Source organism: Rhinatrema bivittatum, chromosome 4 (assembly GCF_901001135.1).
Source record: "Rhinatrema bivittatum chromosome 4, aRhiBiv1.1, whole genome shotgun sequence".
Classification (NCBI taxonomy): Eukaryota; Metazoa; Chordata; class Amphibia; order Gymnophiona; family Rhinatrematidae; genus Rhinatrema; species Rhinatrema bivittatum.
The window spans coordinates 62,556,703-62,579,352 of NC_042618.1; the positions used below are offsets into that span (position 1 = coordinate 62,556,703).

Here is a 22,650-nt window from a genome sequence, read left to right on the forward strand (position 1 = left end):
ATGGGGTTGTGTGTGTAAAATCAGCATATACATCTGCAAATAGTTTCTGTGCATAGGAAGCAAACTTTCAGAAGGGTGGGAGTAAATGCGTAATATGGCTGCTATATGGAAAGTAGTAGTAATAGTAATATTGAAAAATTGAAAAAAGAAAAGAACAGCGCTGAATCTGGGAAGAGATGATGAATTTGAAAAGAATAAAAGGTCTGAGGGACCCGCCCCTCCCCCGACGTCATCACTCACGGAACTGGGTGTGCACAAAGGGGCACTCCCCTTTGTGCACCCCCTAGTTTTAAATATTCCCCTTGTTATCTTTATTCCCTTGTTAACAATTTCTACTTTATAATTGTTTTACATTTCTGACAAAGGTAATGTATGCTTTTTAATATAATTTGTTGATTGTTCTATGTAACGCTCACAGGCGAAGTTATGTTTTTAATGTAAACCGGTGTGATTTGTATTTTATACAGGAATGTCGGTATATAAAAGTTAAAAATAAATAAATAGTAGTAGTAGTAGTAGTAGTAGTACTTATGTGTATATGTGCCCACTTATGCATACTTTTCCCCTAGAGAAGTTCTTGAAACCCTTCAGTCACCATTGAAACTAATTTACAAGAACAAAATCGCCTAAAATGATCAAGAGATGACATGCCAGTGCCTGGAACCACGCAAGCAGGAGGGAAAATTCCCTGCAAGGAAAGCTGCCACCTTCTGCATTTACCCACAGACAATGCCCAGAGTTGGATTAAGACATGTTGGCACCCAGGGCAGGCTAGTAATTCCTCACCCCCACCCGGTGAGGTTTCATTGCCCTATTGGTTGGCACCCTGGGCGATTGCCCTGTTAGTCCGCCACTTAATTTGGTCAGGATTTTGATTGCACAACTTCAGAAGCCCTGGCTTTTGATATTGCCTTACTTCTGAAATAAAATTTCCCCGTTGTACAAACAAGAAATCTGCACAGCAAGAGTTCTGGGATTGTTCTTATATTGGGGGGGGGGGGGGGGGTAATTTTCAGACTGTGGAAAGTCTGCGGGTCCCTCTTACCTGCACACTTTATACTTATTTACAATGAGAAAATACATGGGTACTTTTGCTTTCAAAATTATTCTAGCAAAACTACGCACGCACAATTACACCTGCTGTTCCGTGTGTGCAGTATTTGCTGAAAGAGCCTTCGTACATACTTTCTAAAATTAAAAGGTCCCAACCCCGTCCAAACTCCACCCCTATTCATCCAGTGTGTGCGTGGGTCTGTGTGTATAATCTTGTGTGTGTATTGGCTGCCAATTTTTTAAACGTCCATTTCAGTGGGCAAAGCATTTACCTATAGAAGTCTCTTTCAAAAATTTCCTCTTAAAGGTTTCTAGCTAGACTGAAAGAAACATTCTTATGAATGACTTTTGAAAAAGTTGCATAATAAACTTTTCTGGTTCATCATCTCCTTTTGGGGTCAATTTTCAAAAAATATCCTGTGCTTCACTTAGGCCTGGATTTTCTAAGGTCGCAGACCTTAGAAAATCTGGGGGGCGGGGGGGAGGGCGGGCCTGCGAAAGCCGGCAGCCATCGCACCACTGCTGTGCGCTGGCTTCCAGCTTTCGCAATGAATAACTGCACCATAAAAAGTGTAGTTATTCAGCGCAAATCTGGCGGTGATAAGGGTTCTTACCTTTCGCTGCCAGCGATGTCTCCGCAGAGTCGGCCCCGGTGCCACCCTGACTCCTCCTCTTCTGGGGCTGACTCCGCCCCCATTTAGTGATCGCACGTGAAAAGGGACTTTTCGCGTGCAACGCTTTTGAAAATGACCCCTTTAGTTGCAGTTTTTTTGGGGGGTTTTTGGTATAATTTATTGTACTTCACTTTGGGTGGTTTATAAATAGTGGTAAATGAATAAATGCATACATTTTAGGTTCCTATGTGTTGCTGGATTTTTAGCCACATTAGGTACATGTTTTCAGTTGAAAATTTAGGCTTGAAAATTTATTTTTATTTAAAAACTTTTATATACCATCATTCTGCATTTCAAATATAACGGTTTACAATGAAAGGGGAAATAAAAAAATTTAGAAAAATATAAATTTGATTTATTTTATATTGTAACAATAATATGGTTAAATTAAATCATAAAATTAATTAAGCTTAAAATAATAAAAAAATAAAAACAAACTAAATATATCAAATATATATAAAAAGCAATCAAATCTACAAGTCAAAGTAAAATATAAATCCTGACTATACATTCAAAAGCAGTCACAAATGGCCATGTTTTTTAGCTTTTTCTGAAAATCACATGATCTGTCAGCATTCTTAATTCCAAAGGTAAAGAATTCCACAATTTCGTTCCTGCTATTGAAATGGCTCTCTCTCTCTAACTTCATTGAGGTGGGCTGTGGGTGTGGAGGGTAGCACAAGGAAACCTTTATCTGCAGATCTCAAATTTCTTTGCGGTGTATAAAGATGAATAAATGCATTTAGCCACTCTGTATTAATGTTGTTTAAGTATTTATGCAATAAGCATAAAACTTTAAACTCAATCCTTGATTTAACTGGTAGCCAGTGCAAAGAATTTAGAATTGGTGTTATATAATCAAATTTTCTGGCACCAGTTAATATTCTGTCAATCGCATTTTGTAATAGCTGTAACGGTCTTAAGGTACTTGTTGGTAGGTTGAGTAGTAGAGCATTACAGTAATCTAAGCTAGAAAAAAGGACTGTTTGAAGAACTGTACGGAAATGCTCATGGTGTAATAAAGGTTTTAAACGTTTCAAAATTTGAAGTTTATTGTAGCCTTCTTTAATTTTTGTACTGACATGCTTTTTCATGTTTAATTCGTTGTCTATAATCACTCCAAAGTCTCTAGCATACGAGGACAATTCAATTTTGGTGGAACTTATGTGAAGCAAAAGATGAATTGGGTTCAGTTTCCTATTTAATAAAATAATTTCCGTCTTTTCAAGATTGAGGATACGTTTCAAATGAGTTAATAATGTTTTAATTGCAGAGATGTACATTTCTACTAGTTTCATAGTATTTTGAAGTATACAAGAGTCTTCAGAAAACTCAACAAAACTTGACTATTCCAGCAAGCCTACAGAGACGACATTGGATAAGAAAATCTGAGCTCAGATATCCCCCAACACAAACACACCCACCAATCACAGAATCACTCTAAACCCACCTTGTATATAGCACATCAAACAAATACTTTGATTAACTATCAATTATCGATCTTTTCTTCACCACAACCCCCCGTAACACCCCTTTTACTCCTAAACGATAACCCACCTCACGGATCATACATTGAAATCAGATCATAATCAACAACCATAATACTTCTAAGCCATTCTTTTGTCAAATATTACATGCTATTGTTCTTGTTAAATGTTACAAATATTATTGTTTCACCTACATAACATTATATGTACTATTCTTTCAGATGTTGTGAAGGCCAGTTCCAAACAACGGTATATAAAAACACAAAGTATATCTTTTACAGGCACCAAAAACTGAATGTTGTCCGCATATATAAATAATGTGTAATAATCAGTCCAGCCAACAAATGATACAAGGGCAGCATATATATGTTAAAAAGGGTGGCTATTAGAGAAGATCCTTGTGTACCCTACTTAAACTCAATTTTCTCCGATAGAGAATTGCTATTTTTACTTAACTCTACAATGGTTTAGCTCATTTCGTTTTAAGTCACTCAACCCAATTTCCGATAATAGTTGTAGTAGTATCCGATGGTTAACTGTGTCAAATGCCGCAGATAAATCAAGTAAAATAAGTAGCTAAGATGGACTGGCTTCAAAGCCTCTTAGCACAGTATCCAATAAGGCAAGTAGAAGTGACTGAGTATTAAAATATTTGTGGAATCCGAACTGAGAAGGAAATAAGATATTATTAGTGTCAAGATGTTCTGATAATTGAGATTGTACGACCTTTTCCATAATCTTTGTAATGAATGGTAGGTTAGATATATGCCTATAATTATCAAAAACTTGAGTATCTGCATTTTTCTTTTTAGTACCGGTCTAACAACGGAGGATGGTATTTTTCCTTCTAATAAAGAAAGGTTAACTATTTTTGCAATTGGTCTAAAAATCTGTTTAGCTACTAGTTTTAAAGATGAGGTAGGAGTTAGATCTAAGGGATGTAGAGTGGGATTTATCTTTTGATTACTGATTCAATCTCTAGTTCAGACACGCATTCAAATTTAGATCAGTTAGGAACAGCACATGGGTGTAAAGCAGGTGGTTGATTAGTGGTTAATGGAATCTTATTGATAAGATTCTCAACCTCTCTCTTAAAAAAGCTTGCTTATTCAGTGCATTTATCTTCAGGTATAACTAGTTCATTCCCATCATTATTTTTTGTAAGATTTTGAACTATGGTGAAAAGAGCTCTTGCATTAAAATTTAAAATCACACATTTTCTTGGTAAAATAATCTTTGTCAGCTTTGTTAATTAATATCTATATTTTGACAAAAGCTTCTCTCTTTTATTCTTAAAAGTAGCATGGGATCTTCTTAGTGTTTGGGTAATTGCCAGGTTCTTGTGGCCTGGTTTGGCCTCTGTTGGAAACAGGATGCTGGGCTTGATGGACCCTTGGTCTGACCCAGCATGGCAATTTCTTATGTTCTTATGTTATCTCTTTTAGTTCCAAATTATTTCAAGGATTATCTTTATTATTTCTCACCTGTTTAGTAATTAATGGGCTTACTTCATCAGCAATAGATTCAATGATATCAAACCACGAAATAACAGCCTGGTCAATACTTTCTAAATTAAGAACTTCATGAAGCTTTGGTAGTTTAACAAGTAGGTCATCAGATTTAATTGATTTTTGATATCTAATTATCTTTCTATTCTCCTTAAAGTTAACTTCATTTAATTGAAAGTTAATATCAGCGCTAATTAGTCTATGATCAGACCAGGGTACAATTGATGCAATTTATAGAGGTCTGATTATTGATTTCACTATTGATAAAAATTAAATCAAGGGTATGCTTGGCCTTATGTGTGGGGCATTTAACAATTTGTTCCCTAGAAGACTAAGTTAGGTGCCTAGTGCTGAAAATCAGTGCTAAACACCTAACTATTCCCCACCCCCTACCCTAATTCCGCCCACTGTATAGGACCCTAAATTGAGAGGCTCAACCCTAGTCAATTTTCAGAGGGGCCAATTCAGGTGTCTAACTCAAACTCTTGGGAAACTGACCCCCACTTGGAGCCCTGTGCTCTCTGCATTCTCTTCCTAAAGGTCTCTGAAACATCCCACCCCACAACCACAGGATTGTGATAATTAAACTCAACAATCTGATGATCCCTCCAGAACAATCCTGTAAAAACACATAACTGGACATAATGCTATTAAATATTAAGCTTTGCTTCATACGTAGAAGGTATATTTATAAATTATACACATACATACACATAGCACATATTTGTTTCAGAAATCATGTCAATATTTGATGAACATGTCATGTGTGATTTCTGGAGAAAGACTGCAAAAATAAAAAAAAAAAATCAAGAAATAATTCAGTTTATAAATTAAAAGAAATCCATACTGCATTGACTGAAGGTAACCTCTGAAATGGCTAGCTGAGCTGAACTAGGATGTTTCCCCTTACTGCTCACCATCCCAACAAAATTCAAACACTGACTAGTGCCACCTACAAACAGTGACACGAACTCCCTCTGTTACCAGGCACTTTGGAAATCAACAAAAAGCCTTTCATTAGACACTCAGAAGCTATATAGCAAATCTGCCATAAATCCTATCTATGAAAAGGCAACACTGTAGATATTACACAGGGCCCTAACACATCCATATACCTCCAGATGGGAAAACAGAACAAGCCATACTACTACAGATTTCTGCACAGAAACTACACTCTAGCAGAATACTTCACCTCGGTCACACAAGCAGCACAAAGGCCTTCACAAAAAAACAGTATAAGCAACCACAAATTAGAAAGAAAAAACACAGACAAATCCCAAACTCTTCTTTGTTCTACTGCCCACTCCAACCTCACTCCTCTCCTTCTGTTCCCTGCAGACAGGAAGAGATGCAAGAACAAGAGGGGAGGGGCTTAATTCAAGAGCCAATAGTCTTCCCTTTGTTGTGCTCTATGCACTCCAGCCTCATCCCCTCTCCTCCTGTTCCTTGCACATAAGGAGGGAGATGGGGGCAGGTGGGGAACAAAAGGGAGGGGGGGGCAGGTGGGGAACAAAAGGGAGGGGGGGGGGCTGGATTAGAAAGCAGTGGAAGTCCTTTTTTGTTATGATTTCTGCACTCCAATCTCACCCTCTCCCCTTCTGTTCCTCACAGGCTGCCTGGAAGCAGAGGGCTAGAACTGAAATAGAACCACTGTTTTCTGCGGCCTAAAATAAAGAGATGCCCCCTCAGTCACCCCCAAAATTCAGGTGTTCTAGGCGATTACCTAGTTCACTTAAACATTTCCTGCCTCTTTTATTCTCCAGCCCTCTTTCTGATTGTCTTTTGATATTTCCCATCTTGTCTCTCTGGCCCCCTTCTTATGAGAAAGGAAACGTTCCAGATCAGGCTGCAAGCAATACAGTAGGCTACAGAAACACAGAAAACAAATATGAAGGTAGATAAGGCTTATCTATTTTCCCACAAGTAATTCCTGTTGCCCTTGGCGTACACCTCAGTTGAATTCTGCTTTTCACTTCCTATAGTGCATATCACCATGGCTCTTCATAACTCAGTTCTTGATCTGATCCAGATTCAAGTTTACCTTGTTGCTGAGTAACTTCTGCTTCCATTCCCATTTGTATTGATTTGATGGGTTCTGATTTGGGCTCAACTAGTACGATCCCATGCCTCTGTGGATGACATCAGTAGCAAAGATGTACATTTTATTTACTTTAATACAAATCTCTAGCAGCATCAGAGAAATACGTGCTAGAGGCAGATATGTCTGTACAACCATGGTTTTATTGGAAATGTAAGCAATTCATAAAATATTTTGATTAACAATTGCTCATGTTTATTCTTGGGTTGCTACCCATTCTTGCATCGGTAGATGGTGGTCACCATCTGTTTCCTCCCACTTCCACTAACAGAGGTTGCAGTCAAAATCTGTGACCAAAGATTAACTAAAGGAAAATTGGTTCTTTACTGCTAATTTTTGTTCCTGGAATACCACAGATCAGTCCAGACTCCTGGGATTATGCCTCCCTTCCAGCAGATGGAGACAGAGAAAGTTTCACTGGCACATAACCCGGAGTGCCATCTGGACTGCCACCTGCAGTCCCTCCGTACTGACCTGTACCCAAGCCAAGATTAGTCCTATAACAATCCTAATGAAAATCCAAACAACTTCCCACAAACGAGTGACAGGAAAAGAGGTTAAAACCCTGCCGTGAAAGAAAACCTTTCGCTTCCTAACTCCAAACCAGGAGAGCAAACTTGAAATCTTAAGTAGCTCTGCAGCCTATATACAATAGAACCATGACAGAAGTACAAGTGGACTCTCCCCCAACACAGAGCAGGAATCTGGACTGATCCGTGGTATTCCAGGAATGAAAATTAACAGATAAGAACCAATTTTTCTTTCCTGTTCATACCCGGTTCAGTACAGACTCCTTAATTAGGGTGGGACTGCAAGAGTCCCACTTGAAGGACACTCATCAAAACCTATGGTCTCCTGAGCCTAGACATCCAAACGATAATGTCTGGCAAAAGTGTGCAATGACTTCCAAGTAGCCACCTGACAAATTTCCTGCAGTGACACCAGCTGGCATTCGGCACAAGAAGTCGCTTGAGACCGAATTGAATGAGCTCTCAGTCCCACTGGGTCAGGATGCCCCTTAGAGATATAAGCCAAGCTTATTGCTTCTTTCAACCATCATACTAACAGACTTTGAAGCCTTCTGCCCCTTCTTAGGGCCACTCCATGGCATAAAGAGATGGTCAGTTGCATTACCTCAAACACCGCAGGTCTTTAGCATGTGGAGTAGACACGTCCAAACCCAGAAAGGCCAGAAGTTCCACGGTCTAGTTCAAATGAAACACTGACACAACCTTCGAAAGAAAAGAGGGCACCATCCTCAAAGAGATTCCAGAATCCAAGATCTTTAGTAAAGACTCTCTGCATGACAACACTTGGAGTTTCAAAATCCTACGGCTGGAACAAAAGATAACCAGAAACGCCACCTTCAAGGTGAGATTCTTTACCATTACCCTTCTTAAAGATTCAAAAGGAGCCCTAGACATCCCTCTAAGGACTATACTGTGGTTCTATGATGGACATATTCTCTGCAATGGAGGATGCAGATGTTTTGCCCCACGAAGGAAGCGAATCACATCCGGGTAAGCAGCCAACGACACTCATGCACCTTGCCTCAAAGACAATCCAAGGCCGCAACTTGCATCTTAAGAGAGCTAAAGGCCAAGCCTTTTGCCAAACCGCTCTGTAAAAAAGCCAAGATATGAGCTACTGAGGCCTGAGTCGAAATTACTCCTTGAGTGGCACACCAGGACTAAAAGATTTTCCAGACTCTTACATATGATAAAGAAATGGAAGTCTTTCTAGCCTGCAACAAGGTGGTAATGACATCTTTCAGATATCCTTTTTCTCTCAAATGCCACCTCTCAAAAGCGAAGTCGCAAGACAAAAGTGATCCGCTCTATCCGAAAATATTGGACCCTGCCGAAAAAGGTTCAGAAAAATGAACGAGCTGCAGTCAACCATCGACCGCCAGGGTTGGCCAGATCCGTGAAACATGGATGCCTTGACCACTCCGGCGCCACCAGAACTACTTCTCTGGGGTGATTTTCTATTTGCCGTATCAGCTTTCCCACCAGAAGCCACGGAGGGAATATGTAAAGGAGAATCCCCAGGGTCAAGGAAGAACCCGAGCATCTAAGCCTTCTGCTCCATGCTCTCTTCTGCGCCTGAAGAACCGGGGTGCCTTGGTGTTCTTCCACGACACCATCAAGTTCAGGTGAGGAATACCTAGTCCTGGGAGAATTCTGCATTACTGTGGAGTGCAGAATTGCCAAATTGTGCACAGAAAGTGGCATAGAAGATGAAGGACCCAGTGTACCGCGAACAGAGCACGCCATTCGAGGCGAAGATGAAGCCCTGGCGTGCTGCGAACGGAGTGCGAGCCGTTCGTGGCAAAGATGAAGGCCCCAGCGTGCCATGTGCGGTGAAGATGAAAGCCCCGGCGTGCCGCGAATGGAGCGTGCATGTTCATGGTGAAGATGAAGGCCCCCATGTGCTGCGGGACGTGCTCCGCTTGCAGTGTAGATAAAGGCTCTGGTGAGTGAATGTGTGTAGAGAGGTGTGTGTGAGGGGGGAGGTGAGGGCGAGAGAGGAGGAGGAGGAGGTGGGGAAGGAGTGAGAGAGCAGAGAAGGTGAGAGAGCAGGGTGGGGGTAAGAGGGACCAGGGGGGGGTAAGCAGGGGATTGTGAGAGAGCAGAGGGTGAGAGAGAGAGAGCAGGGGGGGTACTTGAGTGTGGATGCCAGAAAGAGGGAGCCTATATGAGGAGGTTGTGAAGGAGTGTGTATGTGTGTGAGAGATTGGGAGCTGGTATGTATGAAAAAGGGATCATGTGTATGTGAGGGTGCTAGCCTGTGTGAAAGGCTTGTATATGTGAGAGAGAGCCTGTGTGAAGGGGTGCATGAGAGAGAGACACATAGGTAGCCTGTTGTGAGGGTGTATGCATGAGAGAGAAAGGGAGCTTGTGTGGGTGTGTATGCAAGAGAGGTGGACCCTGTATGAGGGGATGTGTGTGTGCAAGAGAGTGAGGGAGCCTGTATGAGGGTGGGTGTATGTGCACTAGAGAGAGGGAGCATATGTGTGAGAGAGAGGGACAGAGAGACAGAGGGAGCCTGTGTGAGTGGCAGCACTGAGAACGGGGTGGAAGGGGTTAAGCCTAGAGGTGGAGGGGAGCAATATTGGCAGGTGGAGTTGGAGCCTGAGAAGGCAAAGTGGCCAGGGGAGTAGGGAGAGCGAGTAGAAGGGACACTCTTACAGTGACTTTCTAGGGGAATTCTGCTTAAAATATTTAAAATTCTGCATCTTTAAGTAATAATGTTTTTCTGTATTAATTTAAAATGTAATTAAAGACTGTCATGTAAATTGTGTTATTTTGACCAATATAAAATATGCAGAATTTTGCGGAATTTTAAATTTTTGTGCGCAGAATTTCCCCAGGAGTAGGAGTACCCCACCGACAACATATTAGAGCCATCATCTTTCCTGACAGCTCCCACTCTCTGAGATCCAGTTTCTGCTGACTGAGAAAATCCACTTGTACATTGTCCATTCCAGCAAACTGAGACACTGCGAGCATTGCCAGATGCTGCTCCGCCCAGAGAAACAACTCCTGAGCTTCTTGGGCTACTGCCTGACTCCTGGTACAGTCGTATTGTTTGACAAGATGCACATCGAGCAGCCGCTCAAGAGAGGCAGAAAAGCAAGTAATGTGTACCGCACTGCCCTTGTCTCCAAACCATTGATAGACCAGGACTTCTCTTCCTTGGACCATTGCCCCTGGGTCGACTGATTCTGGCACCCCTCACCTCAGCCGGAAAAACTGATGTCTGTGGTAATTACCACCCAGTCTGGGACCTTCAAGTCCACTCTGCACCTGAGATGCTCCTGACCAAGCCACATGACAGACTGGACATGGCAGGTTCCTCAAGGAAGGTGAACTGCTCTGACAAAGGATCCCAATGTGAAAGGAGGGATCTCTGCCGACGCCTCATATGCACAAAGGCCCAAGGGACCAGCTCCAACGTAGAGGCCATACAGCCCAATACTTGAAGGTAATACCAGACTCTGGGAATCACTGCATCCAACAACCTGCGTACCTGCTTCTGCAGCTTGAGAATACAACCTTCCATAAGGAAAACCTTCCCTACCCTGATGTCGAAGTGCACTCCCAAGAACTTCAGAACCAGAGACAGGGTGAGATGCCTCTTCGCCAGATTCACCACCCAGCCCAGAGACCTCAAGTGCTGTAAGACCCGAGCCACCACTTGAGCTCAAAGGGCTTCTGACTTTGCCCAAATGAGCCAGTCATACAGATATGGATGAACCAAGATGCCCTTCTTCCTGAGCATCACTGCCACAACCACTATTACCAAAGTGAATGGAAGGGCACAAAACTGAAAACGTTTACCCGAAGACCATGAAGTGCAGAAACCGCTGGTGATCTGGGTGGAGTGGAATGTGTAGATACGCCTTGGTCAAGTCTAGAGAAGCCAGGAACTCTCCTTTGCGTACTGCTGCAATCACCAAATGCACAGTCTCCATTCGGAAGCGAGGAACCCTGAGAGCCACATTCACCTTCTTCAAATCCAAAATTGGACGGAAGGACCCTTCCTTTTTTGGGACCATGAAATAAATGGAATAACCTCCCATCCTTTGTTTCCCCATAGGAACAATAAAAACAGCTACCAGTTCTTGTAACTGTTCCATGGTTCCTTGAACCACCTTTCTCTTGCAGCAAGGAATGCAGGGAAAAACCATAAACAAGTCCCGCAGCGGGCGAGAGAATTCTAACACATAGCCATCTCTTATCACACCAATGACCCACTGGTCTGTTGTGATTTTGGTCCACTCCTCATAAAACAGAGTCAGAGTCCTCCAAAACAAGGAAGAGAGGAGTGGACTGGCGTTGATTCATTGGGAAGACTATGCTCTGCCAGAACCCTGGCCGAGACCTTCTCTGCCTGATTTTCTGCTCCCTCGAAAGGATTGATTCCAGGATTGCTGCCTCCTGGGGTCTTGCCTCTGGGCTCTTGCCAAGGGCCTACTCTAACAAAACCATCTGTTGGACCGAACCCAGAAATGCAAAGGAACCTCTGTTTCCTTTTGGCTTATCTTCTGGCAGCTTATGCCCCTTGGTCTCTCCGAGCTCCTCTATATCTTCTGCAAACAGAAGCTTTCCCTTGAACAGTAAGGCTCCCAACTGAGGCTTAGACCAAACATCTTCTGACCAGTTCCTCAATCAGATGAGCCTCCTGGCCAACACCGCAGACATCATAATCCTGGATGAAATTCTGATGAGGTCCAATGAAACAAATCGGAAGGCGGTCCCACGTAGCCAAGGCAAAAAACAACACAGGGACAGCCTTATACCGTGGAAGAGTTTTATTTCAAATTGCCCGACTCCGGCCGAGTTTCGCCACTTAAGGCTGCATCAGGGGCTTAAAATTTATAATAAGAAAAAGATATTAAAATTACAATATTAAAATATAAAAACATACCAAAGCAATAATACATGTATATAGATTACATATTACCTCAAATCACAGTCAGTGGTTATATAGAACATCAATACTATGTGGCAAGATGATGAACAATCTAAATACACAAACAAATTAAACATAGTCAGAGGATAAATTGACAAGTGTTATAAAGATATTAAAAATAAATAAAAATAATCATCAAAACTGATGACAGTACAGAATCAGTGTTGTGTTTGATACACTGTATTAAATCAGCAGTGAAGAGCTACATATAAAATCCAGGTAATCATTATTATTATATAGCTCTGTGATTATTTTTATTTATTTTTAATATCTTTATAACACTTGTCAATTTATCCTCTGACTATGTTTAATTTGTTTGTGTATTTAGATTGTTCATCATCTTGCCACATAGTATTGATGTTCTATATAACCACTGATTGTGATTTGAGGTAATATGTAATCTATATACATGTATTATTGCTTTGGTATGTTTTTATATTTTAATATTGTAATTTTAATATCTTTTTCTTATTATAAATTTTAAGCCTCTTATGCAGCCTTAAGTGGCGAACTCGGCCGGAGTCGGGCAATTTGAAATAAAACTCTTCCACGGTATAAGGCTGTCCCTGTGTTGTTTTTTGCCTTGAAATTCTGATGAGGTCATACAGCACATCCACAACATAAGCTGCTACTGCCTCCAGACCGTCCGCCTGCTTAGCCTCGGATGGAGATAGCATTCTAGTGGCCTGTAATTGCTGCACCCAGCGTAAACTGGCCCTCTGCATGAAACTACTGCACACAGCAGCATGAATGCCAAGTACAGACACCTCAAATATCTTCTTGAGGTGTATCTCCAACTTCCCTGCATATCCTTCAGCACTGCTGTACTAGCCACAGGGATAGTGGTCTTCTTAGTGACTGCAGACACCAACATGTCCACCTTAGGGAGCGCCAACAACTTGAGTGTGTCCTCAGGCAATGGATACACCTTCGTCATTGCCCGGCCCACCTTCAGGCCCATCTCCAGAGCGATCTACTCCCTGACCACCAGCTTTTTCACTGACTTGTGAAAAGGAAAGGCATCCATGACTGGGTCCACTCACTCTTGATCCAACTACTCCTGAGGAACATTGATCCCCAGTTCCTCGAGAACATGAGGGATCAAGGGCCACAACCCTTCCTTCCGGAAAAGAGACACCATCTTTGGGTCATCCCCTTCCACAACCGGCACCTGGCTCAAATTTCCATCAGGATCCGTACCATCCTGGCTAATATCAGGCACAGCTGGATCCTGGTCAGGCATAGTCGGATCCAGAAAAGCAGAAATCTATGGAGCTCTGCCCTCTGAATCGTCAGAGTTGACATTTGAACTGCCCAGAACTGTCCTCATCCTGAGGACTGGGCACCTTCTGTGGTACCAGACCCATGGACCCTCCAGATCTTTTGCCCTGTTGCGGTTCACCAGGCCTCTCCTGAGGACCTCCCAGCCACCTTACGTGCCAAATATGCCTCGTGCATAAGGATGAACTTTGACGAAAGGGGAACGGGAGCCTCCAATCCATGACCGGGAGCACCTCCCTTGCTGTCAGAATTGTTCTCCCTCCGGTGAACAGAGCCCTGCCCCATAGGAGACGGGGGGTGGGGGAGAGATTGTCACACACACACCCCCCCCCCCCCCCGGAACAGCCCTGGCAAGCTTTCAGCTCCTGACAACATGGCCACCTTTCTCACGCTCGGTGGGGGAGGGGCGGCCAATTTCAAAAGCGCTCCCATGCCTGACCGCTGCTTCAGCTGCCGCTCCTGCGCACAGTCTGCCGGCCCCAACCTGCCCTCTCTACCAGCGAGGCAGCAGGAACACGGCCCAGTGCGAAACAATTGTGTGTGACCATCACCACACAAGTGGCATGCACTGCCACATGCCATCAAATCAAACAACGCCACGCTACCTGCTCCAAGGCCTGTGTGGCAAAAGCAGCCTCACCACACTATCAAACAGCAACGCTGCCTGCCGTCTGGAACACACCTTCCATCAACCCTGCAAGTTTCCAATGCAATCTTCCCAGCCGCTAAAAACCTTGCCACTCTGCTTCACTTCTTCCCCGTCCTATCTTTTTTTTTTTGTAAAACTTTTAAACTTTACTCAGACAAAGGAAGGAAGGAAAGAAACCCAAAGGGTACTTCCCTGTACGAAGAGCTGCCGGATTCCACCTGTTCTCCGGGGGGGGGGGGGGGGGGGGGGGGGGGAGGAAACTGGCACCACTAGCTATTCACCCCCTGGTGGCAAAAAGCTGAGACAGACAAGGGTCCCCGACCCCTGCTCATTCCCCTCAACATCAAGAGGGATAGCCCAACAAGGGCCTAGCAACCTCCTCGGAGGGACAATTAAAAAAAAATCTTTGTTCTCTCTCCCTCTTTTCCCCCCCCCCCCCCCCCCCAGACTGCAGGAATTGCACTTCTACCATCTGCTGGAGACTGAGAAATACTGAGAGACTGCAGGTGGCACTCGGGTTATATGCCAGTGCAACTTTCTCTGTCTCCATCTGCTGGAAGGGAGGCATAATCCCAGGAATCTGGACTGATTCGGGTATGAACAGGAACTAGTAAATCTTCATTTGCTAATGAATCCCTTTATACTGGTTGGAGGTTTGCTTGGGCCAGCACCAGGATAAACTAAGCCAATGCAGTTACGCTACCGACCATACACACTTCACAGTGCAGATACTGACCCACAAACCAGAAGCAAAATACCCTCAGCAGAGTCACCCAAAGGAGACAGGAGGTGAACAACGCTCCTTATCCTGCTTGCAGGGTAAAAATGTAGCTTGGATGTAAACAGTGAAAAGTGCAAATCATTAAAAGGGCAATTTTCGGAGGGATCTCCGTGAGTAAAAAGCATTTTGCCCACATGTATGAGCCGTTGAAAAATTACCTCTCTGTCTGTGGGTAAGGTTATGCCCAGTTTTCCACTCTCACACAGGGAGCCCACTTTTAAAACTAAGTACATGTGGACTTTGGCCACAAGTTTCAAAGGGGGATATGCACACAACTCTGCTTGGCAGGTACGCCAAGCACACACGTGCACATGTGTGGGAGCAGATAGAAATGTGCCAATGTGCACATTTTATTTTAGAAAGTAGGTGCATAACTGGTTTTCCCCACCCTAACTCCCCCCTCCAGAATGCCTCTTTCAAGCATGCACAAAATTGCTTCTCTGGGTGTATTTTTATGCATCCAACCCCTGGGGTAAAAATCAAAAGGCCTACAGCTATGTGTAAAATGGCTTTTTACACGAGTGTATGCTTTTGAAAATTCACGTCATGGTTTTGGTCAGAAAGATTATCCACAGGCACAGGTACTTTTTCCTGGGACAATTTTCAAAGGGAAAGCATGGGAGTGCTTTCCCTTTGAGAAGTGGTGCAGAACCAGGGTTCAAACCACAATGCTGCTCCTTGTGACCATGGGCAAGTCACTTTCCCCTCTGTTGCCTCAGGTACAAACTTAGGGCCTGATTCATCAAGGTATTTTCTCATGGACATAAAATGGGAGAAAAGCCTTAGTGAATCAAGCAGAGTGTAAGCCCTCTAGGGACAGGGAAATACCTACAGTACCTGAATGTAATCTGCTTTTTAGTGCCAAAAAGCAAACTATAAAAAGTCTAAATAAAATAGAAGTACCCACCGACTTTGCAGCCATGCTGGTACAATGAAACTTGCTCCCTAAAAGGACCCAGACAGACCCATAACGTGAGTTCATTTTTATCAAGAAATACTATGAAATCAGAGCTTGGCACTCTAACATGCAGTTGCCTTCCTGTACTACTTAGAACATTAAGAAATGTGCACAGGCAGCATTATTGGTAAACCACAACCTTCTTCGTCCCATCTCTGTTTTCATCGTAATTACTTTCTTGCATGTAACCTATGATGCTTTCCAACTTACACCCTATTCGTTTCCCCCGGGCCCTCAAAGCTCTCCCTCCAGTTGGTGATGATTTCCCTGATGGAACAAATCGGCACTTTCCTATCTGCACTAGTTTCAAAGTTTCAATGCAATGTTATGTAAGTTTAATGTTTTAATGTAAACTTAATGTTTTAATGTAAAAAGCCCTGGCCAGACAAGCCCCGGGCGAGTTCCCGTTCTCTGTAAACCGGATTGATTTGTATCTCATACAGGAATTTCAGTATAAAAATTTTTTTATAAATAAATAAATAAATAAAAGAAAGTGTTCTGCACTTGACTGGACGTCTCTATCTGAATGACCATAGATCAAGTGAGCTGAGTGACTGCTTAAAAAATTGGACAGTACTTAGATCCCGCCGGCAGGAACACCACAAATCTTCCAGCAGAGACCAGAGAATGACATTTACTGTAATGGAAAAGGATAATTCTGGCAGTTATGCCATGCCCTAGTTGTCTTACTTTCAGAATCAAATGAATTTAAAAATGTCAACAACAAAAATAAATTAGCAAAAAGTGTTCATTACTTTGCCTGTATTTTTGGCCCTAACCACAAGTAATAGGCTATGGACCCTACAAACTGGAAAATGTTAATTAGCAAATTAAAATGAACTTTTCTTTAAAAAGCGCAAAAGTTTTCCCAAGGAAAAGAAAGGTCCCTAAATAGCAGCTACCATTTATTTGAGTTTGAAAACATTTTTCACACACCCCACCAAGTCTTGCTTTACCTGGGAAAGACCTTCATCTGTGGCCGTTCTTGACCGAATGGCATTAATCTGTGTGGGGTATGGGATAGGTGCCGGCTGTAACTCCAGTTCTCCGATGCTCATTGGACCATGACTAGCATCTGAATCTCTGAGGCCAGCTCCTAGGAGAAGAAGACTAATCCACATCAGGCAAAGGAAACTGAAAAAGACACTTACAGTGCCAGCATGATATTGTTTTAAATAAGTGAACTTTGCATTTTGTTTTAATTTGTTGTCTTTGTTCATCACTTTGGGCAATGCCATCAAATAAACAAAAGGAACTGAAATATTAATTTAATTCTGCTCAGATTTTCTTTTTAGCAGGCTAACCCTGTGCTCCCATGTGGCTCCAAGAAACACAAGGATCACCTCCAAGGCTGTGCCTTGCTTCTTCAGATTCTATACTTGATTGACAGAGACTAGGCTTTCAAATGCCACAGAGTTGTGGATTTTTGTAAGTGATCTCATGGAGAAGCTTCCGTTTGTCTGTGACACAAGTTACTGGCTAATTTCAGATTCTCATTTTCTGCCCCAGGTCCTGTAGGACCTGAGGGGAGCTTAGAGAACATCCCCGATTTGAGTGCATTGCTGTCACCATTGTGTAAAGCTGGCACAGCACTTCATGTCGTCATTCCTCCCACTTTCTAGTAAAGACTCGACTTCTGTACAGGTGAGGAAAAAAAACCATAGAATTTATGGTTATTTTGGATAATCACATCCAGAGTAATTATAAGGGATTTAACTACTGGTGCTTCTGAATTCCCTCAGGGCACAACAGCCCTTGCTTAATGAATTGCTCATTTTATGTTTTGCTACATTTTAGTCCTAAAGAAAGAGTACAGTTTAGAAATGGCATTTTTAAAAAGTTACTGCTGTTCATAGTGCTGGAAGCTTAAAGATTTAAACATCTGCTAGCCCTATAAAAAGGTATTAACTCTATCTAACTATTGTTAGTTTTCTTTTAACTAGATTTTTCTAAATATCAAATGATTGTTGTGGCTATGTTTAAGTATTTCAAGGCCAGTACTTTGGATTTAAGTCAAAAATTGTACTTAATACTCTTATAGCACTGAATTAAAGACTTAAGGCTTTGAGATTCCTGAAGTATAGCAGTGTCATGCATTCCAGTTGGTAGAATGAGCTTAATTAGCTTATCTAAACAGGAAATCAGCTACCCCACCTCATGCAAAGGGTAGGAACCAAGGTCTGCCTGTTTCAACTTATATCCAAAGCCGAAATAGCTTCAAATACCTCGACATGCGAGTCTTAACATTTTCCCTGCTTAATGCCTATCATGCTGGTTCAACCCAATATATCTAAAGCGTTAATTATATTTGAAAGGTGGCTTCAATCAAAATTCATTATAAAAGTCAGAATAAATTAAATACTTTTGTAATATTTCTTAGCCCTTGATAGTCATCAAGTAAAATAGCTGACAATATTTAGATATGTTGGAAAACTGTGCATTAACTCTGCCAACATGGTTCTTATGTTCAAGCACTCGATACCATTCACCAACATGCAGCACTGCAAGTGAGCACTAGAGATATCCATCTAGTCAAAGCTTCAAAGTGAAATATAATCTTTCATGTCCAGATGAGGTAATGTTTACTTCAGTCCACTGTTAAATACAACTTTTCCAGACTTAAGTAGGCACTTACATTAAAGGAAAACTTGTACTTTAAGCTACCTGTTGACAGACCTATAACTGCACACTCACATAAAAGCATCAGCTGTACCAAAGAATTAGTTGAGAAGACATGAAGATGATGACAATTACATTTCTCATGTCAGTTTCACCTGAAAGTGGCATTACACATAAAACCAATGCAAGCAACCGACATAGAAAACTTTCCAAACACAGGAAACGAGATTGAGTCACAAAGTTACATTAAAATATTCCAGTTGACCAAGGTAGAATTTGAGCAAGTTAGTTCTTCTTACTTGCCAGTTAGCAACCTAAGGGCCTGATTTACTAAGGCTTTTCTCCCAATCTGTGTCTATGGGGAAAATGCTGAGTAAAGGAGGCCATAAGTTTGAGAGCCTTTGAAGGAACAAAGAACCCAGGTTGGGTCTTGTGTCAGATCCCAAAAGTTCACCTTTGATCTAATGATGTTGTGGTTAACGTGGCCATTTAAATAGCTCTCTCTTTTATAAGGATACATATTTTTAGGGACAAGCATCAATTTCCTCTTTCCATTTTTTTTTTGGTAATTTAAATTTCATTAAATACATACTCAAACAACTGTATATCCATGAGCAAGTTTAACAATATGAGATATGTACCCCATCACCAAACTAACCTACCCCTCAGCCACTCCCGCATAATAATAACAGAAATAAATCACAGGGGGGCATATATAGCTCAAGCAGGAAATGCACATCAGAAAGTACCAAATTTCAGCCACAAAATTTAGGGCAACCAAATATTTTCAAAATTTCCCAACTGTATTGAGGTTCATATTCAAAAGCATTTAGCCAGATAACTCAGAAATTATCTGGCCAAAGGAAGATTTGGGCTCTTATCTAGCTAAATTCTAGCCGGCATTTAATAAGTCAGCCAGCTAGAATTTAGCCGGATAAGTTAGTGGCATTTCAGGGGTGTAACTGGGAGAAGTTGAGTTAGCTGGCTAAGTTACATGGCTAACTGATATTCAGAGTTAGTCGGATAACGTAGATGGCTAAATCTGGTCAGGTCAAAGAGGTGTCCTAAAGTTAAATGGATAAAGTTAGCCAGCTATATTCAATAGTGTGGCCACACTAATGAATATACCTTCAAAGTTAGCCGGATTCATTTATCTGGCTAACTTTTCTATCCAGACAGTGACTAAATATGGACCTTATTATGTCTAATTGCAGTCAATTTCCCCAAATAATGAACTCTACAAAGGTGACATCATACAGATGAAAGAGCTGGAGTCTCTAGCCTCTTCCAAAAAGCCGCCAGGGCACACCTTGCAGCAATAATAATTTATAGTATCAATATTTGCAGTGAGGTCACCACATTAGGTGTGGGAAGGTTTAAGATAAATATCTTGGTATCAATATGTACAGAGACCGGGGCAATATCTTGGATTAACCTGATAATCATATTCCAATACGTCTGTATGAAAGAGCACCCCCTCCAAATATGAAGCAAGGTGTCTGCTCCACAACCCTGACACCAACAGTCTAACTTAGCAGCAGAATAAGTTTTTAAAAATATCTCTGGAGGAAGATACCAGCAGAACAATAATTTGTACCCATTCTCAGCAAGTAGGGCAGATGTGGAGTTTTGGCCCACCGATAAAACCCCCCCAAATGATCCCAAGACTTTTCTTCCAAACACTTTCCTAAATGCTCTTTCCAAGCCACAATATGTCATGGCTTGGTAGGCAAGTCCCCAATTCAACGTTATATACAATTAAAAAATAATCCCCCTACTGGAGCTGGCCTTCTCCTAATAACCTTCCAGAAATGTTTTATCATTAAACAGGTCCATAGTAAGACCTCAAATGCACAAAAATGTTGCAGCTGCGAGTAGGAAAACTTATCTCACGTAGCCAGCTGAAACTTGCACCTAAGGTCTTTAAAACTCAACACTCGCGCATTGCCCCACACCCGACCTAAATAAGATATCCCCAATTGTTCCCACACCGAAAGTCAGGCAAATCAAGTCCAGAGAAAAAAATTCCTACTGAACCTTAAGGGAGACCTAAAGAAAAATTCCCTATTGCCCACCAAGTCTATCTTCCAAGAATTCCAGAATTGCATAGTTAAAGTAAATTGCAGGAGGCCCTTGCGAGACTGGAAGACTGGGCATCCAAATGGCAGTTGAAATTTAATGTGGACAAGTGCAAGGTGATGCATAGAGGGAAAAATAATCCATGCTGTAGTTACACAATGTTAGGTTCCATATTAGGAGTTACCAACCAGGAAAAAGATCTAGGCATCATAGTGGATAATACTTTAAAATCATCGGCTCAGTGTGCTGCAGCAGTCAAAAAAAGCAAACAGAATGTTGGGAATTATTAGGAAGGGAATGGTTAATAAAACGGAAAATGTCAAAATGCCTCTGTATCGCTCCATGGTGAGACCGCACCTTGAGTTCTGTGTACAATTCTGGTCGCCGCATCTCAAAAAAGATATAGTTGCACTGGAGAAGGTACAGAGAAGGGTGACCAAAATGATAAAGGGGATGGAACAGCTCCCCTATGAGGAAAGGCTAAAGAGGTTAGGGATGTTCAGCTTGGAGAAGAGATGCCTGAGAGGGAATATGATAAAGAACCTTAAAATTATGAGAGGTCTAGAACGGATAAATATGAATCGGTTATTTATTCTTTCGGATAACACAAGGACTAGGGGCACTCCATGAAGTTAGCAAGTAGCACATTTAAAACTAATCAGAGAAAATTCTTTTTCACTCAATGCTCAATTAAGCTCTGGAATTTGTTGCCAGAGGATGTGGTTAGTGCAGTTAGTATAGCTGGGTTTAAAAAAGGTTTTGGTAAGTTCATGGAGGAGAAGTCCATTAACTGCTATTAATCAAGTTGACTTAGAGAATAACCATTGCTATTACTGGCATCAGTAACATGAGATCTACTTAGTGTTTTGGGTACTTGCCAGGTACTTGTAGTCTGGATTGGCCACTGTTGGAAACAGGATACTGGGCTTGATGGACCCTTGGTCTGACCCAGTATGGCAATTTCTTATGTTCTTAAGCAAAGGGAGACCAGAGGTCTAAACACACACTCTTGGGAAGCCAAACTAAAGTCTTAACTGGAACTTCTCCCACAAAGGCTTGCTCATAGGCCCACTGCTTAATGCCCCCTTCCTTGTGCCAATCAACTATCCTCTAACTGAGAGGGTAAAAAATAGTCTTTAAATTGGGAACACCCAGCCCACCTGCTAATTTTGGTTAATAATAGACACTTTTGCAACCCTAAAGGCTCTTTGCCTCCAAATGAAGCCAAAATATGTCTCTGAAGACTTTTCAAGATTATATCAGGAACAAATATTGAGTGTCTGAAAAAGATAACATAACAAAGATAATATATATTCATTCTAATGGTAAATCAGAGTTGCTTACCTTTCACAGGTGTTCTCCCAGGACAGCAGGATGTTAGTCCTCATATATGGGTGACATCATCAGATGGAGCCCTATCACAGAATACTTTTGTCAAAGTTTCCAGAACTTTGACTGGCACACTGAGCATGCCCAGCATGCCACCAACCCTGCAGCCAGCAGGGGTCTCCTTTCAGTCTCGTTTGTAGCAAAAGTACAAGCGAAAAATAAAATAATAAAACGTAAGCGAACCCAACTCCACGGGGTGGCGAGTGGGTTTCGTGAGGACTAACATCCTGCTGTCCTGGGAGAACACCTGTTACAGGTAAGCAACTCTGCTTTCTCCCAGGACAAGCAGGATGATAGTCCTCACATATGGGTGAATACCAAGCTACAGGCTGAGTCATACGTAGGAGGCCAAGCAGCACCAAACATGTGTAACAAGCACAACAACTGGGGTACTGTTGGCAAGGATGAGGCAGCCTGAAATTCACAGCGGGTTGAGGTAGGACAAGTTGGGTTCCTACACTGGAAACAAATTTTTTTAGGACAGCTGGCCAAAGATGGAACCCTGTCGTCCAGCCTTGTCCAGGCAGTAGTGAGCTGCGTAGGTGTGGAGAGAGCTCCATGTCGCAGCCCTGCAAATGTCAGCAATCGGTACTGAA

The 22,650-nt window shown here is 42.2% G+C and overlaps 1 protein-coding gene across 6 annotated transcripts in view; it reads right to left on the bottom strand.

Moving 5' to 3' along the window:
- The window catches only part of KIAA0586 (KIAA0586 ortholog), a 299,701-nt gene that overhangs the window by 76,819 nt on the left and 200,232 nt on the right, over positions 1–22,650 (bottom strand). For 4 of the 6 annotated variants that reach the window (XM_029598209.1, XM_029598205.1, XM_029598206.1 and 1 more), the window contains 2 exons: positions 16,924–17,063; positions 6,764–6,851 (listed from right to left, as the gene is read on the bottom strand). In XM_029598209.1, the coding sequence (XP_029454069.1) occupies positions 6,764–6,851; positions 16,924–17,063 (228 nt within the window). Of the gene's footprint in view, positions 1–5,385; positions 5,507–6,763; positions 6,852–16,923; positions 17,064–22,650 lie in introns of those variants that run through there. The other 2 variants (XM_029598207.1, XM_029598208.1) reach the window with 2 other exon arrangements.